The following is a 12,316-nucleotide window of genomic DNA, read 5'->3' as shown; positions in this document are numbered from 1 at the left end:
ACATATAAAGTGTAACCCCCTTCAAAAACAAACAAACAAACATTTACAGAGAATGGGCTATAATACCATATACGATGTTCATTACATCAGGAAAAGCTATTGAGTTAAATGTACCTTGACAGAATGTGAGGAGTATGTACACATGCACCAGATTTTATTTGCAAATGATTATTTGCTGACCTCTGGAAACAGTCCTGATCCTGTAAGCATGTGAGTATACCCTCCGATAAACAGATATCACAGAAGAGGCAAAATGACACAGCTAAGAGAAGAGTAATTATGGTTTCACCATTCAATATCCAAAACACAGAGCATACACTTAACATTATTATATTATTGCTTTTTGTTATTACTGAATACATGCATTTTTCAAACTCTCTTATCTATCAAGCGCTATATTCCACAAAGTACCCCATTTATGATTAACAATAAAATTTTTGTAGAATAAAAAAAGGAAAAAATCTTTTCTCATTAGATTAGATTAGATTCATATTCTCCATGTTGATTAAAATGTTTAAACGTCATGAAGTCCACACACCAAGTTAGCAGGCACTGCAATATCTGTAAGCAAAACAGAAGAAAATGTTTTTAGAAATGGATTTATAAATCTATCTAAATTCTAGTTTCCCTTATTTTCCCCATTACCTTCTCATTCATATGGACTTTAGTGATTTCATACAGTTGTTCATTAGATACTAGCAAGCAACTGTAACTCAGACCTAATACTCTACAGCGAGATGTGATTTTCTAAAGCTCTCTTGACTCTTGTTCTGATTCATAAAGGACATTTTCTGTCACACATAAAAGTATATATATTTTTGGAGATTTATTATTTTTTTTTACTTATTTGCACATTTTCTAACTTTAATTTAGCGGCTTTAAACAACGAGTGCTACTGGTATTTTCTGCTATTCATACAGTATGAACAGAATAGAACAGTACCTATTTTAGCAGGTTTGGGGAGGTTGAGATTGTTCATAATTTTCACAAACTCATCAAGTGGTTTAGTTAGTCGTGGGTTAAACTTTGTTTCCTCATCCACTGTTGACACAGTCTGTCCTGTTTACAAAAAACAACTAAAGAGTTAAAAGTCTTGCACATTTTAAAGTCAGGATATAGATTAATTGAGTGGAAGCGCATGAACACACACCTTTATAGTCATGTCTCGGGTAGAGAAGACAATGTCCAGGTAAAGTGAAAATCCTCTGATGGACAGATTTATACACTTTCTGAGAACAGCCTAAGAAAGTTAAAGACCAAAGAGAGTTAAACCTCTACACACTTCTGCCATCTTGTGGTCATGTGAAGTACATGTAAAACAAGGTCATGGGGACTAAAGAGAAGAAAAGAGCAATAACCACATAATGAAAGGCAATGACCATTAAAGCACTTCGTGCGTTATGCCAACTGTGTCATTTTTAAGGCCTATCCATTACTGGAAGACAGAGGCTATGGTCACATTAGTCTAGCTGTGAAGAGAACAAAAGCTAGCCATCTTGGCCTGACCATGTACAGATGGCAAACTGTTTGACATCCTCTTGAGTAAAATGCAATGCAAACATGGAAAAACATATCTCATGTGTGCATGCGTGCCATTTCGGATGACAGACGTGTTCACATTACAGATACAGGTCACTTGACATTATGAATGTGAACCATCAAGACAAGCAATGTGAGCAAAACATCAGAGATAAATAATGTGGCTTGTAATGTGAACACAGCCCAAATGACCTTATTCTAAAAAAATAACAGACTATGCCCTGAGTTGGGTGACTTTGCTGGAAGTCAGTCCTGCCACAGCCCCTAATGAGAAGACTCAGAAGTCAGACTCTGGACTAGCAAAAAGCAGTCATGAGGAACATGCAACAAATCACGTGTGAGAAAAAGCATCAAAAACCTTATTATCCAGTTTAATAAATAATAAAGCATTAAGGTAACCATTATTATTAAAGCTTCATTAAGCATTAACTATAATGTGTATGTAGTTGCCTCTGATCAGACTTTAACTAGTGCTCTTCTGGTCCTACATGCTTCCCAAAAGAGATAGTGTCTCCATCGGATGTCTGCAGTAGCTCCGCTGTGTTTGGAGATGGCGCTCTTCAACCCAAACATCTTCTGCTTAAGCAGCCCGCTGCCTGTAATGTGATCTGCATGGTATTGAGTGTTTGCTGTAGTGGAGACAAAAATAATGGGAGGCTGTCAGCAAAGGGCACAGAAGCTGAATTTAAAACAGCTCTAGACTGACCATTTGACACAATTAATGTCATTCTTAATGCTTAAGAAACTGCAACTGTATCATTTTTTGGACATGCTCAATGGCTCTTATATCCTATGTAGTTCATGACATGTCAAATAGGAAGCCATTTATAATTTAGCTTATGTCTGGAGATATTTCTAAAGTGGAATCTGTGGGTAATTAAGGTAGAAGTCAATAATGAAGACCCAAGAATAAGTGGGATATGTTCAGGCTAAATCAGAATTTCGATTTCCAATGAATCATAATATCTTTAAATACAATTATTAATCAATTATGATTAATTAACAGAACCATAAACATTGGCAATACAGCACTTTTGGTCTTGAAACCAACCTGTGCAGCCCTGCATTTTGTAACCACTAGTTAATAGAACCATTAATGTAACTTTCTGGACATGATGTAATTTGTTATGTCATATGAAATAAATTAATCATCAGTGATTAGAAAATCCAGGACTTGATTTTGGGTTTTATTTGAGGTCTGGTTGAGCACCTTTGCTCTGCATACAGAGATGGAAATTGGTAAACAGAATATTCCTGGAACATTCAGGGTCTCCAACCCACCTCCTGGAGAGCTGTCTTTGCTTAGTGTCCGTCACTAACGCAAATCTAATACACCTGATTCAGATAACCAAGGTATTCTGAAAGACTAAGTAGCTGGATCAGATATTTTAGATTAAATCTGGAATGTGGGAAAGTAGTCGTCACGCAGGAATGTTGGAAATCCATGGTTTACATTATCCATCTGCTAAAGCTTTTTCCTTTTTAAAAATTAAGTGTTTACCGGCCACTTTCAATTTGAGCCCTAACTCATTAATGAGTTTAAGGTCCCGTCCACTGTCTCCAGAACCGGGTCGATGAGCACAGCTTCTTTGGTCTCTGCGTCCGCCAGAAGGTAGGTGTATGTGCAGCTTTCCATCAAAGCCAGAAGAAAACATTGGTGTAAGACAAGTCAGAATGAGTTAGCTAAACCGAGTTCTACAGGAAGTCCGTATACCCGCGTTCCAGTGTAGTTTAATCCCTGTATTCTAGCTCGGTAGGTACACCTTTGCCTGTCACTAATTGAGCACCAATTAATATACATTTACAGAGTACAACCAGATGGCCCGAAGCGTCACTGTTGAGTATTAACATGCGCAATATTAACCGTATTTAAGATGCTACACAGAGGTAATAGTGCGTTAGCAGATTATTTTTGTTGTACTGACAGCAGAAAAATATTACGAGGTTACTCTTGAAAAATCAAGCATTTGACAGTAAATGTTACAAAAACAAACAAACCCAGACTTATTGCAGGATGTGTGGCAATATAAATGTTCTGCTTTCACAGAGCGGTAGTCACCACAGACTCGTCGTGTATTCAATTAATGAAAATAGTAGTTGTTAGTGGATCGAACTTGAACAAGTAGGTTTAAAGTAATTCACTTGACGAAATAGCACTCCTGTATAATGCACCCGCACAGTAGTCTCAAACCACTTTTGGAAAGCTGTGCAGTTTTAGTAGCTAAATTGCATTACAACATGCGAACAATCCGGTAAATTTACAACGCAGTACATAGTCCACGAAAACGCCTCTTCGACTGTCAAACCGGCTTTACAGTAGCGATTCAAGAACGGGCGCTGCTTTTACTAAAATCAAGTCACTTTGTTTTTGATCAGAGGATGTATCTAACTCTCAAACTATCTCTAACTATCCCCTGCCATTTTTACACACACAGGCTGACAACAGTGACGCCAGCTTTTCTGTTGCCACCCGAGTGACATCGCGGTTGAAGGTGTGACGTAGAGGCAGTTGCACGTACGCGGCCTTGAGACCGAATGACGGGGAGCGCGAGGTCTGAATCCAATCCGGTTAAAAAGAAACAGAAAAAGGCAAAAGCTGTTGGTTTGAGTACGTGTGGCCACAATGTGTTCTCATAAGCGTCCTCTCCGACCTCACCTGTTCCGAATGCTTAGATAAGGTCAAGTCACGTGTAAAAGCCTATAATGGATGTTACAATCACACCCAATTAGTGTAGTAATAAAACAAAATGTGAGGCCATTTACTGGTTTGGTGCAATGCATTCTTTTATAAAAGTGGTTGATTTATGTTTTTTTTGTTGTTGTTTGCCATTTTTAGCCACGTGTGGCGTTTCTCAACAAGGATCTAGCTAATCACACATCTGAGCATTCAGTTGCATTGCTGTTGTTGCACTATTGTTTCAATAACAGACAGATTACGACTCACACGAGCTTCACTCATTATAGCGAAAAAGGGTCAGACGGACAGAAGGGTGACATGCTGAATGGGGCAGGAGAGAGCAGACGGGGGACGCTTTGTACACTCATGACGTCCTGACAACTGGTGACATGCACCATATGGGCCTATAATTCTCCCTGCAAATGAAGACATGTCCTACGAAATATCTCGTGTGCGACTTCAGCTACACAGTGCTTACGGTTGTGTGTCAAAGGGATGGCGAATATGTCAGTATCCTTATTTTCACCTGAATGTGAAAACGAAGACTACGCTCACCTTACTGACCCAATAAAATCTGAGTGGATTCGCCAGATTTCTCATAGATACATCAGTTCATTCTTTGGAACTGGGTGACAACAAACGTAAAAGGATGTGATTAAGTTCAAGTGTCTCATATATATAAAGTTCAGTTTTTAGTTCAAACCAAATGCATTATTGTGTTCAACAGAGCCCCAGGTAACGAAATATGTTTGTATAACTATTGCGTTGCTGTGACATCAGCTGAATGTGACTGTGAAATGAAAGTGTGTAATATACAATATGAAGGGACAACAGCTGTTCATGGTCTTGCAAACATGACCTGTGTCAAACTAGACACTCCCATCTACCCAAACCTGTCTTTCATTTTTCTTCTCTATGTGGGAAGGGAAAGTTTGAATAGGTACAAATAACACATATAAATAACTACATATAAAGTGTAACCCCCTTCAAAAACAAACAAACATTTACAGAGAATGGGCTATAATACCATATACGATGTTCATTACATCAGGAAAAGCTATTGAGTTAAATGTACCTTGACAGAATGTGAGGAGTATGTACACATGCACCAGATTTTATTTGCAAATGATTATTTGCTGACCTCTGGAAACAGCCCTGATCCTGTAAGCATGTGAGTATACCCACTGATAAACAGATATCACAGAAGAGGCAAAATGACACAGCTAAGAGAAGAGTAATTATGGTTTCATAATTCAATATCCAAAACACAGAGCATACACTTAACATTATTATATTATTGCTTTTTGTTATTACTGAATACATGCGTTTTTCAAATTCTCTTATCTATCAAGCACTATATTCCACAAAGTACCCCATTTATGATTAACAATATAATTATTGTAGAATAAAAAAAGGAAAAAACCTTTTCTCATTAGATTAGATTCATATTCTCCATGTTGATTAAAATGTTTAAACGTCATGAAGTCCACACACCAAGTTAGCAGGCACTGCAATATCTGTAAGCAAAACAGAAGAAAATGTTTTTAGAAATGGATTTATAAATCTATCTAAATTCTAGTTTCCCCTATTTTCCCCATTACCTTCTCATTCATATGGGCTTTAGTGATTTCATACAGTTGTTCATCAGATGATACTAGCAAGCAACTGTAACTCAAACCTAATACTCTACAGCGAGATGTGATTTTCTAAAGCTCTCTTGACTCTTGTTCTGATTCATAAAGGACATTTTCTGTCACACATAAAAGTATATATATTTTTGGAGATTTTTTTTTTTTTTTTTTTACTTATTTGCACATTTTCTAACTTTAATTTAGCGGCTTTAAACAACGAGTGCTACTGGTATTTTCTGCTATTCATACAGTATGAACAGAATAGAACAGTACCTATTTTAGCAGGTTTGGGGAGGTTGAGATTGTTCATAATTTTCACAAACTCATCCAGTGGTTTAGTTAGTCGTGGGTTAAACTTTGTTTCCTCATCCACTGTTGACACAGTCTGTCCTGTTTACAAAAAACAACTAAAGAGTTAAAAGCCTTGCACATTTTAAAGTCAGGATATAGATTAATTGAGTGGAAGAGCATGAACACACACCTTTATAGTCATGTCCTGGGTAGAGAAGACAATGTCCAGGTAAAGTGAAAATCCTCTGATGGACAGATTTATACAGTTTCTGAGAACAGCCTAAGAAAGTTAAAGACCAAAGAGAGTTAAACCTCTACACACTTCTACCATCTTGTGGTCATGTGAAGTACAAGTAAAACAAGGTCATGGGGACTAAAGAGCAGAAAAGAGCAATAACCACATAATGAAAGGCAATGACCATTAAAGCACTTTGTGCGTTATGCCAACTGTGTCATTTTTAAGGCCTATCCATTACTAGAAGACAGAGGCTATGGTCACATTAGTCTAGCTGTGAAGAGAACAAAAGCTAGCCATCTTGGCCTGACCATGTACAGATGGCAAACTGTTTGACATAATCTTGAGTAAAATGCAATGCAAACATGCAAAAACATATCAATGTGTGCATGCGTGCCATTTCGGATGACAGACGTGTTCACATTACAGATACAGGTCACTTGACATTATGAATGTGAACCATCAAGACAAGCAATGTGGCTCGTACTGTGAATGCAGCCCAAATGACCTCTTTCAAAAAAAAAACAGACTATGCCCCGAGGAGGGTGACCTTGCTGGAAGTCAGTCCTGCCACAGCCTCTAATGAGAAGAGCATCCCCTGTGAAGGCCATGGATTGATCTCCAGTTACATAGGTCACACAGCCATCAGTGTGTCCTGGAGTCTCTCTCACCGTCAGACTCTGGACCAGCAAAAAGCAGTCATGTGGAACATGTAACAAATTACGTGTGAGAAAGAGCATCAAAAACCTTATTATCCAGTTTAATAAACAATAAATCATTAATGTAACCATTATTATTAAAGCTTAGTTAAGCATTAACTATAATGTGTATGTAGTTCGCTATGATTGGGCTTTAACTAGTGTTACTTTGGTCCTACATGCTTCCCAAAAGAGATAGTGTCTCCATCGGAAAGCATGATGTCTGCAGTAGCTCCGCTGTTTTTGGAGATGGCGCTCTTCAACCCAAACACCTTCTGCTTAAGCAGCCCGCTGCCTGTAATGTGATCTGCATGGCAGTGAGTGTTTGCTGTAGTGGAGACAAAATTAATGGGAGGCTGTCAGCAAAGGGCACAGAAGCTGATTTTAAAACAGCTCTAGAGTGACCACTTGACAAAATTCAAGGAATTTATATTTATTCATACACTTATTCAAACACCTTATTTGCTTAGAGTGGTACCAGAGCCAGTGGAGAACTATGCATTATAAAACAAACAAAAAACAAACAGATCTACAACTTCTGTAATTAGCTTTCCTTGGCGGTTTTTATATGTACCTATACATTTTTTCCTAAATCCAGAAATAAGTTAATGCTTAAGAAATTGCAAGTGTAGACTTTTTGGACATGCTAGATGGATTTTATATCCTATGTAGTTCATCACATGTTAAATAGGAAGCCATTTATAATTTAGCTTAGAAATGCTAAATGTCTGGAGATATTTCTAAAGTGGAATCTGTGGGTAATTAAGGTAGAAGTCAATAACGAAGACTAAAGAATAAGTGGGATATGTTCAGGCTAAATCAGAATTTCGATTTCCATTGAATTATAATATCTTTAAATACAATTATTAATCAATTATCATTAATTAAGGGAACCCTATCCATTGGCTATACAGCACTTTCGATCTTGAAACCACCATGTGCAGTCCTGCATTTTGTAACCACTAGTTAATCAAACAGTTATTGTAACTGTTTGGACACATGTCATGTTGGTTGTCTCATTGGTTATGTCATATGACAAATTCATCACCAGTGATTACAAAATCCAGGACTTGATTTTGGGTTGAATTTGATGTCTGGTTGAGCACCTTTGCTCTGCATACAGAGATCGAAATGGGTACACAGAATATTCCTGGAATATTCAGGGTCTCCAACCCACCTCCTTGAGAGCTGTCTTTTCTTAGTGTTCATCATTACCAAAACCTAATACACCTGATTCAGATAACCAAGGTATTCTGAAAGACTAAGTAGCTGGATCAGATATTTTAGACTAAATCTGGAATGTGGGAAAGTAGTCGTCACGCAGGAATGTTGGAAACCCATGGTTTACATTATCCATCTGCTAAAGCTTTTTCCTTTTTAAAAATTAAGTGTTTACCGGCCACTTTCAATTTGAGCCCTAACTCATTAATGAGTTTAAGGTCCCGGTCCACTGTCTCCAGAACCGGGTCGATGAGCACAGCTTCTTTGGTGTCTGCGTCTGCCAGAAGGTAGGTGTATGTGCAGCTCTCGGGCTCAAACAGCTTTCCATCAAAGCCAGAAGAAAACATTGGTGTAAGACAAGTCAGAATGAGTTAGCTAAACCGAGCTCTACAGGAAGTCCGTATATCCGCGTTCCAGTGTAGTTTAATGCCTGTATTCTAGCTCGGTAGGTACACCTTTCTCTGTCACTAATTGAGCACCAATTAATATACATTTACAGAGTACAACCAGATGGCCCGAATACTGTTGAGTATTAACATGTATATTAACAATGTATATTAACCGTATTTAAGATGCTACACAGAGTTAATAGTGCGTTAGCAGATTATTTTGTTGTACTGACATCTGAAAATGTTACCAGGTTACTCTTGAAAAATCAAACATTTGATAGCAAACGTTATAACAAACGAACAACCCCAGCCTCATTGCAGGATGTACGTGGCATTGTAAATGTTCTTTCACACAGCAGCAGTCACCACAAACTCGTCGCGTATTCAACTAATGAAAATAGTTGTTAATGGATCGAACTTGAACAAGTAGGTTTAAAGTAACTCACCTGACGAAATAGCACTCCTGTAGAATCCATCCGCACACAATACAGTCTCAAGCCACTTTTGGAAAGCTGCGCAGTTTTAGCAGCTACATTATAACGTGCGAACAATCTGGTAGGTTTACAATGCAGTACTGGGGAGAGTAAGGCTTTCAATCTACTTGCAGCCAAAGCCATATCTGATGGTCCACAAAACCCCTCCTCGACTGTAAAACCGGTTTTACAGTAGCGATGTAAGAACGCGCACTGCTTTTATAGCCGTTAGATGGACTTTTACTTTAAAAAAAAACAAAAACAAAAAAGAAACACCGTTGATCAAGCAGGCTAGTTCAATCGTTCAAGTTAGTAAGGTTATAGTATCGTGCCAGATTATTTTACTTCAGCCTAATGTCGTTTGTAAAAGGTAGCAGAGCTATCTTGTTTGGTAGTGCAGTAACCTGCCTATTAAAATAACGTCCCTTTGTTTTTTTGAAGAAAGGATGGGTCTGACTCTCAAACTATTTGTAACTGTCAAACTCTCCTCCCATTTTTACACACAAACACAGGCTGACAACAGTGACGCTCGCTGCTCTTATACGAGGAAGACGCTTGCTGAAAATGTCAAGGTCGCGTCTAAAACGTTCTATTGCACCCTATCGGTCGTAATGCAGTATCGCAACTAGCTGCGTTCCTACACGTGTGACTAAATACTCCAGGGCGAAAAAGCAAGGGCTTTGCCTTTGAAATTCTTATTGGCAAATAAAGTTGGAGAAGTCGTATTTAGATTTTAATTGGGTAGATTCTTTCTTGCTAGATTTGTTAAGAATTTGGATCTTACCTGCTTTTATTGTGAAAATTTCTGTACATTTTATGGAATAGTTCTGGTCTTATTCCCATGCAATCAAATTTCTGTCTGATGTGCTTTGTTATATCCAAATTCATATATACAGCAACGTTTATTTTGTCTTTTAAAAGTGTTCTTTGGTGTTTTAGCTGTTTAAAAGGCAGATAAAATACATGCTTTTTATCCTGTCTAGTTGCCAAATTTTACCATAATAAATGTATTTTAGTAACTTACAGCCTTTCTTTACTGTTTTTTAAGAGTGTATCTAAGTTTCTTCTGTTATGAGACACCAGAAATGCTGAAGCTATAAAAATTCTGTTTAATACTATTTTGACCATCTGGGACTATGTGCCTTGGCATGTTTGGATACTTGTGCATGCTCTCTTGTGTGGTCTGTTTTTATGTTTTTTTCTGTGTTTGTCATTTGTCATTGTTTCTGTAATTTCACACTCCATGACTAAATGTGAAGTATACAAGAATGTCAAGTATACAAGAATGGTCTTTGAAAACAGGGCTACTGCCTGTGAACTTTCCTGGGAATGCACATGGATCAGCAAGTCTGGAAAAGACCAGATATTTAGACTGGGCATACATTATCCTGCTATTCTGCAGGCAGCAGTGGGTTATCTGAAAATGCTGGTTGCAGAGCATGTAAGAAATGCACTAATTTGGGAGTGGTTTTATTAGAACACTAAAATCTTTCCCATCCCCCAGTCCAGCTACGTGATTGCCTACACGTAGTTGCAATCACCAGATAAAGCGAATGGCTTGAAGATTGAAACTCATGTCATTGTTTTATTAAGAGTAAAACATGAAATTTAACTTTTACAGCAAACATTCATATAACACTCCTCAAACAAAATGGCTGAAAATACTTAATTTCCTCATTTGTTACTGTCAGTGACTTCTGCATCTTCATCCTGTAACAGCAAGAAGGTGAAATATCTCAGCAGAATGTAATCTAAAAGACATAAATGTGGCCAGAGTGGTATGAGAGGAAGAAATTGTACCTCTAAGTGTTGCCTTAGCCACTGCAGAAGCTCAGTCACTCGGGTGTACACGCCTGGTTTGCTGGGTCTGCCACAGCCCTCACCCCAGCTTACAACACCAGCAAGCCTCCACATTCCACCCCCCGTCTGACATACCAAGGGACCCCCACTGTCACCCTGCAGGGCAGAAAACACATGCTGTGCGAACTGGTGCAAGTGCACCAGGGGGAAGGTAGAAGCCTCTTATTGTTGGCAATACCTGGCAAGCATCTACACCTCCCTCCATGAGCCCAGCACAAAGCATTCTGGGAGTGATGTAAGAGCCATACACAGACAGGCTGGAGCACAAGGCCTGATCAATGACCTGCACCTGTGCCTGCCTCAGGTGGGGTGACACAGATCCTGCAACAGGGATGTCCAATGTGTCACAGATGAGCTAATAGGGGATATAGAGCTGCAATGCCATAAGAAGCCTATAGAGTATGCAGTGGTGCAGTTATTTAGCTATAGTTTTAGTGAAAGAACAGAGAGCAGAGTCGCTGTAGCTTGTTCTGAAGTATAACACAATGACTTGGGTGTCATGTGTTGGGATCATGTGTAACTGCAGCAAATTATTCCTATCAGAGCAAGTGAATTCTGGTCTGCTGTGATTTATGGAAGGCTGCTGTCTACTACAGTGGGGAATCGCAAAAGTTAAATAAATGTCTTGCATAAAAAGCCTTATAAAGATGCCAGTAAATGTCTTCTATTTGAAGTGTGATTTGAAGTGTTTTACCATCCTCCTGGGTGTAGCCCCAGCCAGTCACCCAACAAGAGGAACCAGTAGGGAAGGAATGATGAGTGCTTGGTAAACACACAGGTCTCACACCATCTGTAAATACAATATATTTTATTCTGGGAGGCTGAAAAACAACCACCTGTTATTTCTGCCAGTGTTAATATTTTAGGTAAATAATTCCTTCAAATTGTGTTTAGTACAACAGACTACAAAAAGTGACGTGTTGAAACTCCCATAGCCACCTTCCATGCTCATCTTTGTCTGAGTGAGAAGCAGACCCAGATCGTAGTCATTGGTGTCCATGGAGAACTGTGGGTGGGGGTATATCTGGAGTGTGTCATAGCGTTTGCCATGTGTCACATCTGATGCAATGAGTGTATCAATCACAGCCTTCCAGTCAGACTCGATCATCATGTTAAACCTGCCATATTGACAGGAGAGACACAAGAATGGTGGGTAAAGTAAAAACACACATCAGTACGCAAACATTTACACCTTGTCTCTCTCTCTCTGCTTACCCTACAAAGCAGTGTGCAGCTGTGATGATCCAGCGGGGTGTTATGATGGCCCCCCCACACACATGCTGCCCTCTCCACTGTAGACTG

General features: G+C 38.8%; 2 protein-coding genes across 4 annotated transcripts; both read right to left on the bottom strand.

Annotated features, from left to right (window-relative positions):
- Positions 1-137: 137 nt before the first annotated feature.
- Positions 138-3,167, bottom strand: LOC113574426 (persulfide dioxygenase ETHE1, mitochondrial-like). Its single transcript, XM_035526342.2, has 5 exons — positions 3,041-3,167; positions 2,028-2,168; positions 1,151-1,240; positions 943-1,059; positions 138-561 (listed from the first exon to the last, which is right to left on the bottom strand). Exons 2-5 carry the CDS (start codon positions 2,110-2,112, stop codon positions 515-517), a joined length of 339 nt encoding a protein of 112 aa, XP_035382235.2. The 5' UTR covers positions 2,113-2,168; positions 3,041-3,167; the 3' UTR covers positions 138-514.
- Positions 2,031-9,675, bottom strand: LOC113574425 (persulfide dioxygenase ETHE1, mitochondrial-like). Of its 3 annotated transcripts, XM_081716014.1 has the most exons (8): positions 9,128-9,675; positions 8,468-8,612; positions 7,251-7,399; positions 6,924-7,053; positions 6,329-6,418; positions 6,121-6,237; positions 5,640-5,733; positions 2,031-2,168 (listed from the first exon to the last, which is right to left on the bottom strand). In XM_081716014.1, exons 1-7 carry the CDS (start codon positions 9,296-9,298, stop codon positions 5,687-5,689), a joined length of 849 nt encoding a protein of 282 aa, XP_081572140.1. In that variant the 5' UTR covers positions 9,299-9,675; the 3' UTR covers positions 2,031-2,168; positions 5,640-5,686. The 3 variants fall into 3 exon arrangements, with proteins under 3 accessions (XP_081572140.1, XP_035382233.1, XP_035382234.1); XM_035526340.2 differs by lacking the exon at positions 2,031-2,168 and having other exon boundaries at positions 5,304-5,733; XM_035526341.2 differs by lacking the exons at positions 2,031-2,168; positions 8,468-8,612 and having other exon boundaries at positions 5,304-5,733; positions 9,128-9,267.
- Positions 9,676-12,316: the final 2,641 nt, after the last annotated feature.

Source organism: Electrophorus electricus, chromosome 1 (assembly GCF_041902795.1).
Source record: "Electrophorus electricus isolate QZ-2024a chromosome 1, ASM4190279v1, whole genome shotgun sequence".
In the NCBI taxonomy this organism is placed as follows: Eukaryota; Metazoa; Chordata; class Actinopteri; order Gymnotiformes; family Gymnotidae; genus Electrophorus; species Electrophorus electricus.
This window is presented reverse-complemented; position numbering and strand designations above follow the sequence as displayed.

Excerpts from the sequence above, each read along its gene's own strand:
- LOC113574426 (XM_035526342.2), bottom strand. The coding sequence starts at position 2,112 with ATGTTTGGGTTGAAGAGCGCCATCTCCAAACACAGCGGAGCTACTGCA. Across the intron at positions 1,241-2,027 it reads CTATCTCTTTTGGGAAGCAT|GCTGTTCTCAGAAAGTGTAT; the intron begins GTAGGACCAGAA and ends TAACTTTCTTAG. Across the intron at positions 562-942 it reads CCCCAAACCTGCTAAAATAG|ATATTGCAGTGCCTGCTAAC; the intron begins GTACTGTTCTAT and ends TTTTGCTTACAG.
- LOC113574425 (XM_081716014.1), bottom strand. The coding sequence starts at position 9,298 with ATGGCTTTGGCTGCAAGTAGATTGAAAGCCTTACTCTCCCCAGTACTG. Across the intron at positions 8,613-9,127 it reads CAGGAGTGCTATTTCGTCAG|CTGTTTGAGCCCGAGAGCTG; the intron begins GTGAGTTACTTT and ends TTTGATGGAAAG. Across the intron at positions 7,054-7,250 it reads CTATCTCTTTTGGGAAGCAT|AGTCTGACGGTGAGAGAGAC; the intron begins GTAGGACCAAAG and ends TTGCTGGTCCAG.